The sequence below is a fragment of the Buceros rhinoceros genome, unplaced genomic scaffold, assembly GCF_000710305.1.
Source record: "Buceros rhinoceros silvestris isolate BGI_N320 unplaced genomic scaffold, ASM71030v1 scaffold9088, whole genome shotgun sequence".
NCBI lineage: Eukaryota > Metazoa > Chordata > Aves > Bucerotiformes > Bucerotidae > Buceros > Buceros rhinoceros.
This window is the reverse complement of record NW_010426485.1, coordinates 31,633-49,727: the sequence shown is the minus strand read 5'-3', so window position 1 is coordinate 49,727 and position 18,095 is coordinate 31,633. Positions and strand designations below refer to the sequence as shown.

Here is an 18,095-nt window from a genome sequence, read left to right as displayed (position 1 = left end):
TAAGGAATGATTGAAAGTGAAAACCAAATTACCCCTTTTTATAAATGGCTACTGACTTCTTCATTGTGCCCATAGCCAAGCGATCTGGGCAAAGTATGTATATGACGTAGGAGAGCTCCTGCTGGGCTCCCCACAGAGGGACAGTCCATGGGATGATTTCATACTTAGAAGCCTTCTCTTCCTTAAGGAAAAAGTGGAGTAACGTTAATGGCAGAAATTTAAAATTAGTCTGGAATGTCAGGAAGAAATGAGAGTTTCTAAAATACAGGCAAATTTTGTGGTGAAATAGCAACAGCTCAGGATTTTCCTTATGTTAGGCTTCAGCTTAACCTTCTGTCCTGTTTGAAAACTCTAAATTGGCCTCCTTAGGACTGTATTTCTTGCTAGTTATTTTTGGTGACATTTCATAGAGAAGGCAATGATAGAGGCTGGATTATAATTCTTGGAGTCTAGATAATCTCTTGTAAAGAGACTTAGGAGGATCTTACGCAGACAGATGCCATTTAGGAAAGAAGAGACACAAGGTTTGGTATAAAACTAGAGGGAGCTTTTATAAGATCAGCCCTAAATTATCAGAGTACAAAAAATGGAAGTTGACAACAAAACATTAGCAAGAAAAAAGCAGGAATAGCAGGAAGCTGGATGGTGTATAAGGAAATACATTTTTATCTTCAGCATGCAGCCACGCAGGAGCTTAAAGGGCATTTGATTGAGGCATTTGACTAAAATGCAAAATACAGTGCGGACTCTAGGACAGGCATCTAAGTTTATGAGCCTATGAATCACTGGAGAGAGGAAGATGATTTTATGCACTTTTTTTGCCCCTCAGTTGAAGCCTTTTGACGGTACATGTGGAAGGGAGAGGGAACCGCATTCAAAGCGGGAGTTAACTAAGGCAGGCTGAGCAGCTGGGTCAAAAGGGAGAGGAAAATTATCTGCCTTTTGTGAGCCATTGAAGTTGTAGCATGTAAAAGCATGCGAGAGCTGTACTGCTGATCCCCTGCTTCAGTGGAAGATGGAGATCCACCTTTTCCTTTGAGATTATTTGTCTTAGATTTCATTCCTCTTGTTTCTTGCCAGTATAAAAGTTGTCTTTTGCACCATAACAAATCCTAAAAGCCGAAGAAGTTACGTGTACAAGTGTATTTCCATCTCCCTCAGGTTAAACAACAGCAGCAGATAATATTCAGCTCATTTAAAGCATCTAATTAGACCTAAGTATTGAAACAGGAGACAAACCTTTGAGCTATACAAGTCAGCGGATTATTTCCCTGTACTTTGGGTCTGGCAGCTTCCGTATGTAAGCAGTAAAGTGAAGTGTTTCTGTCGGGTGAGTTACTGTGTTGGTAAGAGGATTATTTTGAGAGCTCTTGCTGAATGCTGAACGGCACATACAATCTGAAAAGCTGTACAGACTTGTACTAAACTGGTTCATCTTCCGGAATTACGGTAGAGCACTAAATAGCAGAGCACTTGTTTTCTCCCACTAAAAGGAGCCTCTTCTAGAAAAAAAACTGTGCCAGATGATTATGTCATTCTAGTTTATCTTTGTGCCCCTTGCCTTCCTTTCTCTGGATTTATCTCGACTTTCTTTTTACAGCAGTTCCCATGGCATTGGTCTGCTGTAAATTCAGCTACAGTTCATAATTATCTTTGAAAAACATACATGCATAAATAGCTGCCAGGAATATCCTATTTGTTTGTTTTCATTACAAAACTCACAGGAGGGACTAGCACTGTCAGTACCATAGACTGATGGTTGTGAAGATGGCCTGCCTGGAGATAAGCAAATTTTTCCATGTGTCTGTGAAATTAAACAAAGGGCGCCTGCTGGCTTACATTTATCATTCCAGATCCTTTTGACTAACAGCTGGTTTTTTGCTTCAGAAGAAAAAGTCTTACTCGAGGTACTATATTTGTCATTTGTTTGGGTTTTGGGACAGTACCAATATAACTTTTTTTTTCATTTATTTCATTAATGGCAAGAGTAAAGATGCGGATTCTCAGCTGGTGTGAAGGAACACAATCACACCAGGGGACAATCTAGCTGCAAATGTGGCCTGTGCCTGTGTTGCGACAGGACCACGGGCGGTCCCGTTCTCAAATCTGTCCTCTAACAAAGGTAGTAATAAAAAACCATAGGAACGTGCCTATGTTAAATATCGGAGAACTCTGGCACCCAGACATTGTTGGTGAGATCAGAGATTCCCTAATCAGAAACAGAATCATTTCTGGCAGAATAGATTCATGTTCAAGGGGCAGACAGTCAAAGAGCGACGGTAAATATAAACGAAATATTTTCCTATCCAGGAAAATAGACCGACTTCAGCAATGAAATGGGGTTAGGAAGTTGCCTTTCCCTGCAGTCGCTCGCTCACGTGACACCTGTGACAACAGGACCTGTGACAACAGGAGTGCAGACATTTTGTAAAGAGGAGCTGAGAAGCTCTAAAGCTGTATTTTGTATTCATGAAGAGATTGAAATACCAAGAGCATTTGATGTCTTCCTGAATCGCTGTGCCCAGGTTCAGACCTCTTACAGCCAAAAACAGCATGTGCCTGGAGTTTGGGGATCAGGGAAGGATAAGGGAAAAAACCAGCAGGAAGCGTACTCCTCCTCCTCCTCGCACTCACACACGTGTTTCCTGCCTGTTCCCCAGGTAAAGCGAGAGCTTGCAGACGGTCCCCAGGTCTCCGCACCGCAGCAGCGTTTCTCCACACGGTGAGCTGGGGCCTCTGTGCCCAGAAAGGCTTTTGATGGAAATGGTAACCATGACAGCTGGTACTGAACTGTAAGTGAAGCCTTTACATTTTACTCATCCATGTGCTAGTGATAAACTGAATCCTGACAGCTTCCTAAGTAGGTCACGTCAGATTTGCTGGAGGTTAGTAAAGCAGACACAGAAACCTCAGATCAAGCAGTTCACATACACCCGGTATTAGTGAGGAGCGTGGAGTCCCATCCTCAGGAACTGCACCTCTTCACTGAGAGAAAGGGCGAGAACAGGGAGAGAGCTTGAATTCCATGCAAAGCAACGGCATATACAAGTCAGAGTTAGAACCCAATCCCGCAGCTGCTTGCTGAACTGAAGCAAAGTTTACAATTCCAGGAACAGCCCCCGTGCTTCCAGGTGTGTCTGCATCAGCCCTGAAAGGGAAGGATGGGAACCTGCGTGCACGGAACGGGTATACATGACTCCAGTGGTAAGGAAGTGAATGGGGAGATTTATCCTTCCTCCTCTCTGACCGTAGCGGTTATATGAAAGAAACGTAGAACGGAAGGTTATTCTACCAGAGTCCAAGAGCTGTTAATTTTGGCACTCTTTTTCAAAATAAAAAGCAGAAAATATTTAGAACAGTTTAGTAACAAAGTTGCTATACCATGAACATTTACAAATAAAAGCAGAAGTATATATACATACACATGATGTGATATTTAATGACACGCATTGTGTTAAAATAGCGTTCTCAGCCCTTCGTCGCTGCTCATCTGATTGCAAAAAATTAGAATATAAGTATTTGATAGCAAAGCTAATGTATACAGCATAACTTAAATACAGAGAACAGACATGTGTAATAAGAAAACAGTACAAAACTTACCCCCCCAAATTAAATAGGTATTCTTATGTTCCTTTTAAAATATGCAAAAGCTTAATTTTAATTATGCAGTGGCTGTAGTTAAAATCCGTGTAACTTTACATTATGCCAAATAAAGTTCCTATGTGTTTTTCAGTGTGAGGAAATACCACAAATACTCTGTGCTTAGTGTAGGAAGTATTGCAGGAACATAAATATGTGCAAAGGCTAGGTGTGACTGCAGCTGCCGTGAATAGTACCGTGCTAAGTAGTACAGGCCAGGGGACAGTGTGGATGTTATCAAATGGCGTTTGATACAACATTTTCGTGCAGGAGACTCAAATTTTTCCTCCAAATATGATTACAGCTCTTGCTTGAGTTTAAAAAAATACCGTATGAAAAATTTGCTTGCTACGTCTTGCCAATATGTGGCCTACTTCTCTATAAATGAGCTTAATCCTGGCGACAGAACTCTGGCCTGACGTAAGTGCGCGTAACTTTGCTTTGCACTCGTTTGCACCTGCTCAGGATTTGGGTTTTAAAACAAATACGAGTTGCTGCCCTAGCTAGAATTCGTGAGGGTTGAGTTCCCCTTTTTCCAAACGGCAAAGTCTGGTCGTACGCCCTGGAAATCGTTGACAGTAAAAGACCGCGATCGTCTCCGAAGGGTAGGACGGCTGGGATTCCGCCCCTTCACCAGATTTAAATACGGGTCGGACCGGAGGAAGCGTGGGTAGCTGTCCTGCTCCATCAGCCTGTAGACTGTGTTTTGCGCTGCATCAAAGGTGCTGATGACGGGCCGTTCAATATTCTGACTTGTGACTTCCTTGGTTTTAAAGTCCAAATTCACCTGGAGAATGAGAAGAAGTGTATTTATTTCTTCAACGTACATTCACGCATTTCTGTGTTATTACCCCTACCAATGACACTATTACTTTAGTGATAGTGTTTTCCGATAAGAGGACCCTGAAGCTCTGACTCGATGGGTTACTAATACCACCGGGTTTGTGACTGTGTTCACGTTCGGTAATGGCTGTCAGAAAATCTTCACGGATGTGTCGTTGGTACCATGGAAAACTGGTAAAATAGAGGTTTGATGTTTGCTGAGAAGTAACTTCCTAACAGTGATCTTTGTATCGTTGCAGCTGTCAGGCTTTGCAACACCAAACTAATACAGAACTGTCTCCACTCTCTGTTAGCATTCATGTAGAACTTTGTCTCATTAGACTTTGTTAGGGGTTTTTTTTAAATATCTGATTTCTCTGAAGAGATTTGGTAGTAGGAAGGTGAGAAAACTCTAATAATGAAAATATAAAAATTATTTTAATGGATTTCTGGAGGCTTTAGATGGGAAAAGCATGTCAAAATGATCATTTATTCCATATGCTGTTGCATTCTTCCCAGAAGATTTAATTAGTACGAGAATTTTATTAAAGCATCTGATTTAAGGCACTGAGTTAAGCATGCTATTTTGAAGAGTAAGATAGAATATATTTTTTAAATTGCAGATCCAGTCAAAAAGTGACTTCTATAATACGCTTTTCCTCACTGAGACACACTTGTCATTTCCATAAAGCTGGTTAAAACAAATATTTCATATCCAAGAACGAAAGGGCAGTTCCCGATGATAAAATGGCCCACTCACCAAACCTAAGATTTTACAATCCTATTGTACTGTATGCTCAGAAATTTGTGTGCGGAGGAGCTCTGTTGGAGAAGAAGTTAGCCAGAGAGCAAGTTCCAGAGAACTTGCGTGGTCTGAGACGAGATGCCATCGGCTGGTCTCAGCTGAACCCAAGGCAGGAAGTCTCACCAAAGCCAACCGCCTAAGGTCAACAACAGCACCCACACTGAGGGCATCAAATCAAAAATTGTGACATAGAAAGAAATCGTGACGTTACTGTTAGTCACAGTACGACTTTCCTTTCACACCCAGTGCCCTCCCTAGCTCTCCTCTCGCTCATTTTTTTCACTCGTCAATCTCGTAAGCATTAGCAGTACCAGCATTTGATGACCTCTCATATTGCTCATGGCTTGGTCAAACGGCAATGATGGGTTCTGCCTCAAACAGCTTAGAGGGGGTTTCTTCTTGTGTAAGGTTCCAGCCCAAAGACATGCAGCAGGGAAAGAAGTGCAAATAAAGATAAGTCATTGAACGTGGACATTTCCTGGGAAATCTTTAATCTACGGGAATTACAGGTGGAAACTGCACCATTTTGCAATCCTTCCCTTAAAGTGAGAATGCCACCTTTTTCACCCTTGTTACAGGCAAGTAGCAGTTAGTGTTTAACTTCTGCTATTCTGAAAAATAAAAAAAAAATACAGGGGAAAAGGAGTATTGGCAAGTGACGTATTTCATCTGCTCTAACTTGATAGAATTAAAGAAAGTTTTAAGTCCAGAAGACATATTGAAGAGGCTGATTGTGATTTCAGTGACAGTTCATCATCTCCCAACCTGTTTGACTCCTTCCTACAGCAGGCAAAAAATATTCCTTTTGCTCATTTATGAATTCCGTATAACACGCTTCAGTAACACAAAGAAACTGTAAATATGAAAACATCTTGCGCTATTATAGTATAGAAAAAGGCCTTAGTGTAGGTGAGGATTGACATGTCAACATATTTTTGTGTGTGTGCTTACAGCAATGTACCAGGAATATGCAATTAGACCTGGGGGGTGGAAAGGTCAGAGTGGTCAATATAAAAAAATGCCATGCTTAAAACATTATTATTATTTTAAAGGATACGCTTAATAGTTTCTTCTGGTCTCTTTTAGACTCTTTAGCGAACAAGTCTTTTGGCTTATTTAAAATAAAAGCTTCTGAGCCTCAGTTATGTAATAATTTAATAGGTAATTACTATTTTAAGAGAAAGGGAGAATAAATCTCTTGTTCTGGAGGTAGCATTAAATAAAGAGAGGTAATACTTTTTCACAGATGCTAGCTGATAGGTCTCATTACAGCTTTAATGTTTAACTGTTTTTCAGTCACTGTTTTTGTTAAATATACGCTCTCCATGTATGTCTATACACATACATGGCTTTCCAGACCGCCAGGAAGAATCTCTGGTTCCTACGATACGCTGGTTAAACTCTTGCTCTGCACTGAGAAGAGTAACAAGTAGCGGGTACTGACAGCAGTGGGGAGGGCAGGCGGGATAACCTGTGCCATTGCTTCTAGCTTTCCTTCCAGAACATCGACACTTAGGACGAGCCCTCTTACGTCGGTGACTACATGATTAACTGTCACCCCTGCTTCTGGGCATGCACTTCTCAACAGCAGATTTCATCAGATGCAGGTGTGCTGTGAAGAACATTGTTACTGTACCTCTTTTGGAGCATCTTTCTGTATGAATGTTTCATAAATGGTCTTGGCTTTTGGCAAAAGTTCACGTGTAGTTTTGCTTTTCTTGTAATCCTCACAAGCTATCCAGAACTCGATGTTCTCCTCACTGAACTCAGTTTTCAGAAACTTGGTAAAGACATCCAGTCCAGCTACAGAGGGGAATGTTGAAATGCGTTAAAAAATACATCCTTGTCAGACAACTGCTGTTGTCACACAGTCTGTGCAAAACAGGTTGTGCTGCCTTTGAATTACATCATGGTATAGATAATTATTTTTAAATGCATAATGGTTTTAACATAAGTGCAGTTCGCTTGTCACGCTCAGTGTGCCAAGTGTGCTTAATCTGTGGGAGTACTGCAGTTGTATTGGTGTCAGCTGTTCAAGGCACAGGTTTGAAAAGCACATAGTATCCTGTAGCTGGATCGTATGTGTGTCCCTCTGCTGTATTTGATCATTATGTAAGCATCGGGTCCTTCCAAATGATGGTCGCCTTTGATCCCGTTACTCTTTTAGAAACAAGCTGTATCAGAATTGACACAGTCTTTTCTTAAGTACAGAGAATGTGTTTTCATTTTCAAGGTTTGGTCTTGCAGTCAGGAATATTGGAGCAATTTTCAAATGAAATTCTACTCTTTATTGAAGGAAATATTTGCTGTCTGTTATATTACTTCGTTCAAGAAAATATAAAACTTGAAGTCATGTACAACTACCTTCAGTAGCTGACAGCACGCAATAGCCTCAGCACACGAGGAGAGCAGAAACACATGCTGATATGAATGAGCCGTCATACCTAGTTTAGGTAACTGACTGCCAGGTCTATTTAAGTGCACAACTGGCTTTTATCATTTTCCATCATTTTCCATCTTAGCAGTTTGCACAGAGAGGAAAAAACCTACTAACCTTTCTCAGAAAGCAGTTTGTCAAAAGATTCTGCCCATTTCATTGCTTCTTCAGGAGACACACTGCTTAAGAAACAGAAAGGGGTTGTGAAGAATTGTGCACGTTGTGTGTTTATAAACGGTTGTACCATCTCTGATTTGTTACCATTATCGCTCAGGACTGTTTCACAAAGCCTTTGATTAGATCACATCGCTGAATGAGCTCATTCTCTTTGGGACTTCAGAAACGTACGTTTTAATTTTTTTTTTTTTATTTACATTTTTCCTAGAGATTTGTACATTTTTACCCTGCTTAAAAAAACTTCAGAGCAGAGATTCTTCTCTTCGGTGGTCATGTTGTGCTATTAATCTTTAAGGGGATTGAGATCATGCTGGGTGGTAAAACTCATAAGAGAACCAGGTCAGTCACCTATGTAAACTTAAAAAATTCCCTTGCAGAGATGTGGTTTTGAACGCGCTCGGTCTGAGGCCGTGTTACCACAGTCTATTTTTAATGAAATACAGGAAATTCTATAGTGTGAAGATGAAGTTGTACCAATACGGTTTAGGTGATAGTCTTAAAGGGTAATAGCGCTTGAAGCCTGGTTTGTTTACCACAAACATTTCAAATGTCATGTTATTTTGAGACTCTCTGTGTCTCTATCTAAACACATCTTCTTCATCAAACATGTCAAGTTGCATCTTTCTTTCTTTGGTTTCAAATATTCTACTTTAGAGAACAATGCAGAAAAGAAAAAAGAACACCCCACTTCATTCACACAAATCAGTTACTGGGGAAACACTTTTTGGTTTGGCATGACTTAACCCTGAATGGACCCCTGGAGAGCACTTTGATTTTTAGTAGACCAGAACTGGAGTAAGCCCAGAGGTGAACTGTATCATGCTAGGACTAGGACTGAAGTTCCAAGCCTGAAGTCAGTTTTTATCAGGTGCATTACGAATACGAATATTTAGAACCATTTTCACTAAAAGGCAAAGCACAGCACATGGACATGGGTTAGTTAGTTAGTTAAGCTTCTTGTGGACTGAATTCTTCTTGAATAGGATTCCCCTTTCCTCATGGTGGCTTGTCTTTCTGTTGCTTGATTCACAGAGTTCAGGTTCCCTTGGCAAAATCTGTAGGCATGTGAAGTTTAGATCAAAGGAAATGACAATCACTTTGGGAAGGAGTTTAAGCCAGTAATGATCTTGGTTTTGCACAAAATTAAATGGAGGAGGGGCTTTGTTTTTATTTTTATAGGTGTCACATGTCTCTTAGCCGAAGGAATTAGCTTATAGGAATAACATTTTTCAGCTAAGGAAAGACAGCTAGGGAGAGATACAAATGCTGGAGAACGGAAGTTCAAGAAATTAGCATAGGCCGGTAAAGTAGGGGGATTCTGCAGTCAGGGAAAAGGAGCCCTCGCTCCCTCTCAGATTTTTTTAGTTACGAGAAGTACAAAAAGTGCATTTCTCTGAAATGTGTGGACCCGTAAGTCTGGAAACAGTGGGTTCCTATAGCTACAGAAATTAATTCAGTCATAGTGAAAGATAAACCCCGATGACTTCAGACAACATATGCAGTCCACAACTGCACGGAATGCTGGAGGGGTTCTTTGCTGGGTTTGGAAACTCTTAGAGTGACTCTCTGGTTTTCCTTCAGAAACAGCATAACCCAGTAGCCTCACAGATCCCCAACACGTGGGTGCAGCAAGGAGTCGCCGCAATAATAGACAGAAACCAAGATTCGTTCAGTTTGCTACTTTCTAAAGAAGAGAAGAAATTGTTTAACAGGTCACAGGCCTTTCCACTATTACCACACCGCCCATCTGCAGTGTTTCATTAAATTCTCTTTCTACTTAGTTAGTCTATGTCTACTTATGTTATTTCTGCCCAAAATAATCTACACCTCTCTCTCTAGTCTCTCTATAAAGATGAGAAAAACTCTGCCTGTTTCTCTTCTGTACAAGAAAAGTAGGATCTCTGTTAGTCAAGCGGAGAAGAACATGGTAAAAGGCAGTTGGCTGAGTGAGGAAACGACAGTCTGTTAAAAGAGGGGAAATCTTGAGAGAATTGTTTATTGCCATTATATCTGCCTCTGGAAGCACCTTTTCCCAGCTCGTCAGAATGCATTGACGGCTGGGTGCTTTCTATGGAATACCCGGGGTAATCAGCCACCCAATACCATCTGCATACAGGGGCATGGAGGCCGTAGTCGTCATCTTCACCATCGCCTCTTCAGATGCAATCCTGGCATGGTTTTACATGTCTGGAACTGGGATATGGAAAAGGGGCGTTCTCAGCACGGTTTTACTTGTGTTCGTCGTTGCAGTGTCTCATATTTCTGACTGAACTGCAAAACCATTGAATTAATGCTTCTGCCAGCAGCAAAACAAGAATGAGAGAGAGAGAAAGAAAAGAAAGTAACGGGACCTCCCATATGTGCGGACTGCAAAGTCTTCCACACCATGAGTACACCCTATCATTGGGATGGGCGCGATATTTGGACACGTGAGCAAGGAACATGGACTAATTATCAGAAGATAGATGCAAGTGTTTAGATACCCACTTCTCAGCCACTTTGTCATGGGTTCTAGAAACAGAGTTTGAGCCTTCATAGTTTTTCTACCACACGTTTGCAGTTAGGAAGGGCTTGTAGAAGCAGTTCTGGTCAAAGCAGGCATCTTGGCCTCAAAGATAGTAACTGTTTAAAGAAGAGTCATCAAGCTTAGCAAGACAAAAGAGGTCAGGAAGCACTGAAGTGTTCTAAAGTGATCTGTGACAGAAAGAAAGGCTCAGAAATTTTTTTAGGCCATGGAGTTGCAGTACTTTACACTTTCCTTCTTCTTAGTCAAGACCTACAAATGCAATTCTTAACAGATCAGTGGGATCTCGGTACTCCATTGAAGTCAGGAACTAAACACTTACTGAAGTCACAAAACCAAGGTTTTACCCTGCATCTTTATGAGAAACAGCATAACAGGGACGGTATTACAGCAGCGTTCGAACACCAGTACCTGAATTTTGGAGACAAGAGTGTTCAATTACTGCAGTTATTGAGGAACTAGGCATTCAGTATTTGATAGGCATCTGGCATTTGCACATCACGGAATTCTTTGGAAAACCTGCTTTCCAAGTTGCCGCATGCTTTCCCTCTAAGCAATATTTTGTCAGCTGTGTTTCTGAGCTGATGCTTGCTCAATATAATCTACGGACTAAAAACAAATGCGGTTGGCAACAGTCAAGTTTTAAACTCAACCGCAAGTGTATGGGGACCAGTCTACACTTAGTGGTGTGAAAACACTAGTGCTGAGTTATCTAGGTGCGTACCAGAGAGTTCTATAGTCCTTGCATGCTCGGGTTAGAGTGCGAATTTTCCATTTAAATAGCCTGTGCAAGCCTTATCTCTGCCAAGTCTGACTGCACACACACAGACTGGTGAAACATTCTGAGTCACGCCGGCGCTTCCTGGAAGGAATCCCCCACCAAAGGTTCAGTCTTCCACAGTGCTTACCTTGCTGCTTTTGCCAAGTTTTCGGGTTTACCAACATGATCACCCTCATGGAATTCAGATTTCTGCAGGAGAAGGCTCAGCCTATTTCTCTTCTGCTTAGCTCTGCAACAGAATTAGGGTAGCTATTCAAGTGACCTTGTTCAAAGTCGGGGTTTTTCTCCCTCAGACATTTCCTTTGACTAATATCTCTGTTTCTGCATCGTAGATCCTCGTATATTCGCTTATAGTGATGCTGATGTCATTTCTACATAATTCACGTTAATAATTTTTTTCTTTATAGCTTAGCACAAATTTACATACGAAGCACTGGCGGAGAGAAATAGAAATCTTTTCATTTTCAGTATCTTTTTCATTTATTTTAAAGACAAGGGGGTGAAACTTCACGGCAGAGGACACAGACCATTGGCTCAGCATCTTCTTCTTCTAAGGTTTCGCAAAGAAGAAGGAAGTATTGCTTCCTGTAACTTGAGGCTTTTAAAAAGAAACTTTCCCAGATCATATTCAGGCTTTAAACAAGCATTTCTCAGAACTTCTTGATACCTCCCTTCCCTATTTACTTAGTTTATTAATTGATTTCTATCTTGTTCTTAAAAAATATTTCTACGATTCATTAATATTGTAGGTATACAATTCCTAGGACTGCAGTTCATGAGTTTTCATAGATGTATATGCCAAAAATAAAAAGATCTGTGCCCTAAATTCATACCCTCAAGCTATGTTAGAAGAATCCTCTATGTAAAGAGAACGCTCAGAGTGTTAGTGTGACCTTAAAACTTACCCAGGCTTGCTTGCTTTGTGTGGCTCTTCTTTAATTGCCGAGTTCATGACTTTGTAATAGGATTTCTCCTTAGAAGCAGAAATGTTTAGGTGGGGGAATAAAAGAAGTGGGTTCTCCATCGTCCTCTGAAAAAGCTTCCCAGTTTCAGCAAGTGTTCCTTATGCTTCCTTACAGCAGTTGCATCTGACGTGTCCGGTGTGCTCGGGGGGCTCTCACATGCTGTATGGGGCTGGGTTGCCCCCAATTGGCTGTTGAGCAGTTTCCAGAGCAGGTAGTGGGAAGGAGGAGCTGCCCCTGCCACTGCAGCTGCACATACATGGGGCTTTAAGTAGACTTCTGGTTTTTCAGTCATCATTTAGGGAAGTGAGGTTGCAAATTTGCAAAATGGCCGTTGATCATCCAGACAAACACAGCTATCAGCAGAGAGCAGCCCCTGGGTTTCTGCTTGTGGAGCTTGATATTTCACTGGGCTTAGGATGATGCCATGTTTTTCCCCTAAATGCTGGTGAGAAGTGTACGTGGCTTCCCTAAAATGAAGTTTAATGAGAATAATTTTGCATAAAATAACCTACAACATTAGGTCTTAAGCTCTTAGAAGAACTTCTAACTGACCTTCAACTGCACTCTGCAGCTTCAGGAGCCATATGCTGGGCACAGAATCAGTTCTACCTAAGTATGGTTCCTTCAAACTCTGGGTTTCTCAGAGTCTCCTGCAAAAGCCAGATGAAGCTCTGGCTGATCAGATATTTTATAAGCAGCAATTTTGATTTCTGGACCATTTTTGAGAAATGATGAGCACCTACGTCTAATTTCAAGTTGGTCCACTTAAAGCTTCTCCTTTATCTTTTTTATCTGTGGCTTTATTTTAATTTACAATCTCCCAGCCAGGATAAAAAGTCTTTAGTTCAGCACAAAAACCGTGATTTTTACGATTTATTTATTTTGACAGTAAACAACAAAAAATTCTCATTTAAATTTGCATAGTGTAAAAAATGTATTAATTTTTTAGGCTGATTGGCACGAATTACCTCTTCACATACAAGCTTGATGTCAATTAATTTTCTCATTCTTAAGTACAACCTGTGTTGGAGCTGTAATAGGACCACGCAGGAATACATCTACTAAAGAAACCTCTTCAGTGTCGGCTGAATGAGGGGTCTGGAAAAGATTAAAATTACGCAGCAGTTAATTGATTAGGAATTATATAGTCCTCTTTTTTTTTAACACCGGTGACTCACTTGGATTACTCAGGTGAGACACGGCGTCTTGGGGAGAAGCCATGACCTCATCGCCTTCCCACAATGTTGCCCAGGTCTGCGCAACGACGGCACATGGGTAAGTTCTGGTGAGAGTCCCACCGCAGCCTTTGCCTTGAGGCTTGTCGAGCTGAGGAGGATGGCAGGTACAGATATGCAAAACAACTAAAGTCAAAAACCTCTGCTGGAACCTCAAATTCCTGAAACATAACAAAAAAAAAGATGATGTTATCTATTGTGATTTTTTTTTAAGAGAGAAAAAACGGGAATAAAATTCACACCTATTCCTTGAGGCTTGGCGAGCTGAGGAGGATGGCAGGTACAGATATGCAAAACAACTAAAGTCAAAAACCTCTGCTGGAACCTCAAATTCCTGAAACATAACAAAAAAAAAGATGTTATCTATTGTGATTTTATTTTAAGAGAGAAAAAACGGGAATAAAATTCACACCTATTACATGTGTGATACAACTTTTAAAATAAGACTGGATGGGAAATAGTGCAAAGCTGCCTTTTGTGACCCAAGGACCTTTAAGAAGCAGGGTTAGAGTTTTAAACTGCATTTTCAGTTTTGGAATAGGCTTATATATCACATCCTGCTTATTTCAAACTGGGTTTAACCACAGCTGTCTTTAATACCATATTCTGCCTTTTACTGATAAGTAAATAAATATAGAATGCACGATTTTATTTCACTTTTCTGCAGCAGTGGTAGTCACGTGAGCTCTTTTTTTTTTCACCTACTATGTGTATATAGTGTATAGCGTGAATATAGTGCGTATATAGTGTGTATATAGTGCTGTCTGTGCTCATCTGCCATAATTTTATTACCCAGCAATTTCAGCTCCTCAAAAATATTGTCAATTGTAGCCCCAATAGTTCATATAAGCTGCTTTAAGAAAGATTTGTAGCACGAAGCATCACTCAGAACTGAATTACAGTGGCCTGGCCACTGTACCACAGAACTTACAGGTGGAAATGACCTGTTAAGCCACCTCTTTCAGCACCCACCACCGATGAGCTCTCCCCAGCGCACGCCTGAACGGCTTGTGCAATCCACTCCTAAATGCCTCTAAAGCAGTGGGTGTGAAGTCTTAGCTGCTTGAGATATTACTGTACCGTGACGATAGTATCAGTCCCAAACACAACAACGTGCTGTGCATCTCCTGAGAATTCATTTGGAACCTCCGGGGCGGGGCGGAGCGGGGCACGGGGAGGAAGGGAATCATTACAATCAGTCTTCACACACACACATACACACACCCCATCCCTTTTTATTTTTCCATTAATAGAAAGCAAATATTAAATCAGGGCCCTGAAGTAGCCAAATTGCATCCAAGTCAGTCTGTGTTTTGTCAGCGACGGTGCTGGTGTTAATAAGTATTCCTGTTTTGCACTGCAGGCTACAGTAGTTATAGCAACAGTATTAGCGACCCTGTAAATACTTCTGGGCTGTTTTTTATATTGCAAGATGATGAAATAGAAAAATGAAGAAGTTATTTTAAGCCAGAGAACGCAGATCCAGAATATTATGTTACTAACTTGTCTAGAGACCTAGCAAGCCCTAAAGGAATTTGAGATGAGAAACAAACGTCCTGATTCCCAAACACTTCCTGAAGCACTGAAATGCATTCACAAATTTTTTGGGGGAGGAGATTAGTGATTTTTAATCTCTCAAATCAAGATCATCTCAGCAAAGTGAGAGCAATATTGAATTAAAGAGAGAGAGATTGAATTTATTACTTGTACGAAAGAATAAATACATTTTTCAAGAGTTTTCATAGTTAGATGGATAGAATATGTATCTTCAGAACAATCTTTGTGTGACAAAAAAACAAAATTGACTAGATCATAAAGTGCAGGAAGTTCCTTGAGATGTTGTCCTGATCTCTTTGGGCCCATTCTTCTGTTGAGAAGCACCTGCACTGGTTTCTGTCAGTGTTTGATAAGGCCTGACTTTTACAGACTAAAGAGCTGCCCTCTGTGAAGGAAATGTTGACAGACACTGTTAGTACTAAGGGCATCGTATTATACACTGAATATGTCATATCTCTTTTTGAAAGGCGAGCACTGAGAAATTCAGACTTTCACATTAGCTGAATGGAAGTGAAGCCCTGATGGAGTCGTTCAGGTGAGCACAAAGAACTAGAGCTCACCGAGGAGTTCTCCTTTGCGAGTAATCCCACCGCATCTCTCTTCAAGCTATTTTCGTTACTTGCCAGGTGCGTGTAAACTTTGCCTCCTTCACGCCCATGCTCACGTTCCAGCACTGCCCAGGCTCCTCCATAACCGAACTCCACTACTGTGCTTACTCAAATCCATCTTTACCAGCATGGCTTTTGTGGGGTTATGTTTGGTTTCGTTTCTGCTGAGGGGAAGTGATATTCATCTTTGTGGAAATGAAAAAAACCCAACAAGTAACATAGTCTCTTTACTGGCCTGTGAAGAGTAAGCATGGAAAGAAACTTCACTGACTGCGCGGGCTGAAAAGATGTGTTCCCATTTCTTTCTTTTTCCTGCAAAAATATTTGAAGAGTTGAAAATTAAAATTACGTATTTCGAATTAATTTGCTTTAATAAAAAATTCTGCTCTTCAGTAACTTCTTAGTAGTTTATCACTCTTTAGTATTTATGTTGTTTATTCACTATTGCAAACCACAATTGGACCTACAATTTAATAATAGTTTCATCAGACATAGGGTTGCTTTGTTTATTTTTAGTTAAAAAACCATTTCTGCTTTATGAAGCAATACCAAAAGGAGAATAGTCTTATTGTAAACCTCAAGGAGAGGAGCTTGCAGTCTGCTAATTCAGCGAATTTCCGTCGTGGTGCACTCAAAACATTCCTCCTAGCGGAGGAACTTGGAGTGTGGCATCCTTCAGAGCTCGTGGAAGAGAAGCATTGTAAAACTTTCTAAAACTTCCTTCTGTGGCTGCTGTTTAGAAGGAAGGAAACAAAACTGCATTGCTTCAGACATGAGGGGACAAGGGGAACAGTAACGCTTTGCATTTGGGGTCTGCAGGTCCTGTCAGCCATCGCAAAAGAATTTTGTGAGGCATCTGTGATGAAAACTCAGTCTTGGTGCAGGCTTGGGAATCTCTGTGGTTTCTGCAGAACCTCTGCTGTGGAGAATGTTTATATCTGTGCTAAACTAAATCCGTTTGTTTCATCTTTTCAAAAGTTAAAATAAGAAAGCGAGTCTGCAAAGTTCTCTCAGCTGTGTGCATTTCCTGCCCGCCCCGCGGTTCCAGGGCCAGCACCTCTGATGATTAGTGCTATTTACATATTACAAACATTGCTGCCACAGTTAATCTACAGGAAGCCGGTTTCGCAGCTGGACCACTGAGTGTTTACAACGAGCTCTCCACAAGTGTACAGCGATGACATCAGCACTCCTTAGACAACTGCGCTTTAATGACCAGCTTCCGGAAGGTCTCACCTCGGACGCTCACGCGCATTTGAAAATGTGGGGTTTTTTAGTGTAGTATTCACAGGAAATGCTGAAGGCAGCAACGTGCTCTAAATCCTGCCCAAAACTTCCTACTGGAGTTACACTCTATTGGATTTATTCCTGCCTTACAGAAGGCCTCAGGGATGCCTCACACGACAACCTGCTTTTCTTCCAAGAGAAAGATTTTATCAGTCCACGCTAACAGTGCAAGCAGCAGCAAGGGTTGGGCTGAGCGTGTGGAAGGACAGCAGGGAGAGACTGCTGCTCAGTTGTGCAAGAGGGGTGCGACCCCCTGTCCACTGAATGTTGGCCGCAAGACCAAACTCCCTACAGCAGCCAGTTCTGCTTTACATCAGAACTGAGTCTGCTCTCTCTGAGCTACTGTGTGGTTTAAGCAGGACCCTCGTGTTGGACGTCAGTCGTGTCCTCTCTCTGCTTTTCCAGTCAGATGATTTGGGAATACCTCAGGGATGCTGCAGCATAGGTTGAGCTACTAGGGCAGGCATTGTCAAACCTCCACAACGCAGAACCGGTGAAGCCGTATGGAGTATTCTATGTTAAAAAGGCAGCGCTGCAGGGAAGAGCGCTACCTCGGGGCTGGAAGAGCACTCAAAACGGGCTTTGAAGGTCACACCTAGGTATTTAGCCTGAAATTAGGCAGGACTTAAGAGCTTAGGTCCTACCGTAAAGCCGCCCTTGATGGCTGCAGTGTTGCATCGTGTGCTCCTTCAGTAGAATATCACAATGAGATACAATAGCAGAGTGAAGGGCTAAATGTGGTCTGTAAACAAGTCATGATTCCGGATGCTTTGTATAAAAGAATGAGATGGGATGGGACGAGAGGAGAGGGGCAAAAAATATCAAGAAATGACACAGACTCTCAGCACAGAAAGATAATTCAGTCTGAATTGAAAATGGATTTTTAAATTTACTTTGCTTCTTTCATGCTTAGTAAAGTGAGAACTACCATAAAAGCTTTCTCCTGAAGTTACGGCATCCAGCTCTCCAACAAGGTACAAACTGATGCCACAGTCTTTCATCAGAGTGATGTCTTTCCCAGCTTTACCTGGTCTTCTTTCACCGTTTCAAACCTTCATCCCTCTGAGGTAAATAGTCAAACTGGAGAGTAAATTGAAATATTCCCAGGGCAGGAAGGAAAAGAGCTGTCTGACGAAGGCTTTTAACGTAATGACATCTTTACCAGCTTTACCTGGTCGTCTTTCACTGTTTCAAACCTTCATCCCTCTGAGATAAATAGTCAAACTGGAGAGTAAATTGAAATATTCCCAGGGCAGGA

The 18,095-nt window shown here is 41.4% G+C and overlaps 1 protein-coding gene across 1 annotated transcript; it reads right to left on the bottom strand.

The window, feature by feature from the left end:
- Positions 1-4,138: 4,138 nt before the first annotated feature.
- On the bottom strand, positions 4,139-12,275 carry RGS18 (regulator of G-protein signaling 18). The gene is made up of 5 exons (XM_010141528.1): positions 12,091-12,275; positions 11,313-11,414; positions 7,821-7,882; positions 6,903-7,069; positions 4,139-4,426 (listed from the first exon to the last, which is right to left on the bottom strand). Exons 1-5 carry the CDS (start codon positions 12,207-12,209, stop codon positions 4,139-4,141), a joined length of 738 nt encoding a protein of 245 aa, XP_010139830.1. The 5' UTR covers positions 12,210-12,275.
- Between the last annotated feature and the right edge of the window lie 5,820 nt (positions 12,276-18,095).

What these genes read in the sequence shown, in the direction of transcription:
- RGS18 (XM_010141528.1), bottom strand. Translation starts at nt 12,209, where the DNA reads ATGGAGAACCCACTTCTTTTATTCCCCCACCTAAACATTTCTGCTTCT. An exon ending in CACAAAGCAAGCAAGCCTGG is followed by an intron (nt 11,415 to 12,090) that starts GTAAGTTTTAAG and finishes ATTCTGTTGCAG; the next exon opens with AGCTAAGCAGAAGAGAAATA. An exon ending in AACTTGGCAAAAGCAGCAAG is followed by an intron (nt 7,883 to 11,312) that starts GTAAGCACTGTG and finishes TTTCTTAAGCAG; the next exon opens with TGTGTCTCCTGAAGAAGCAA.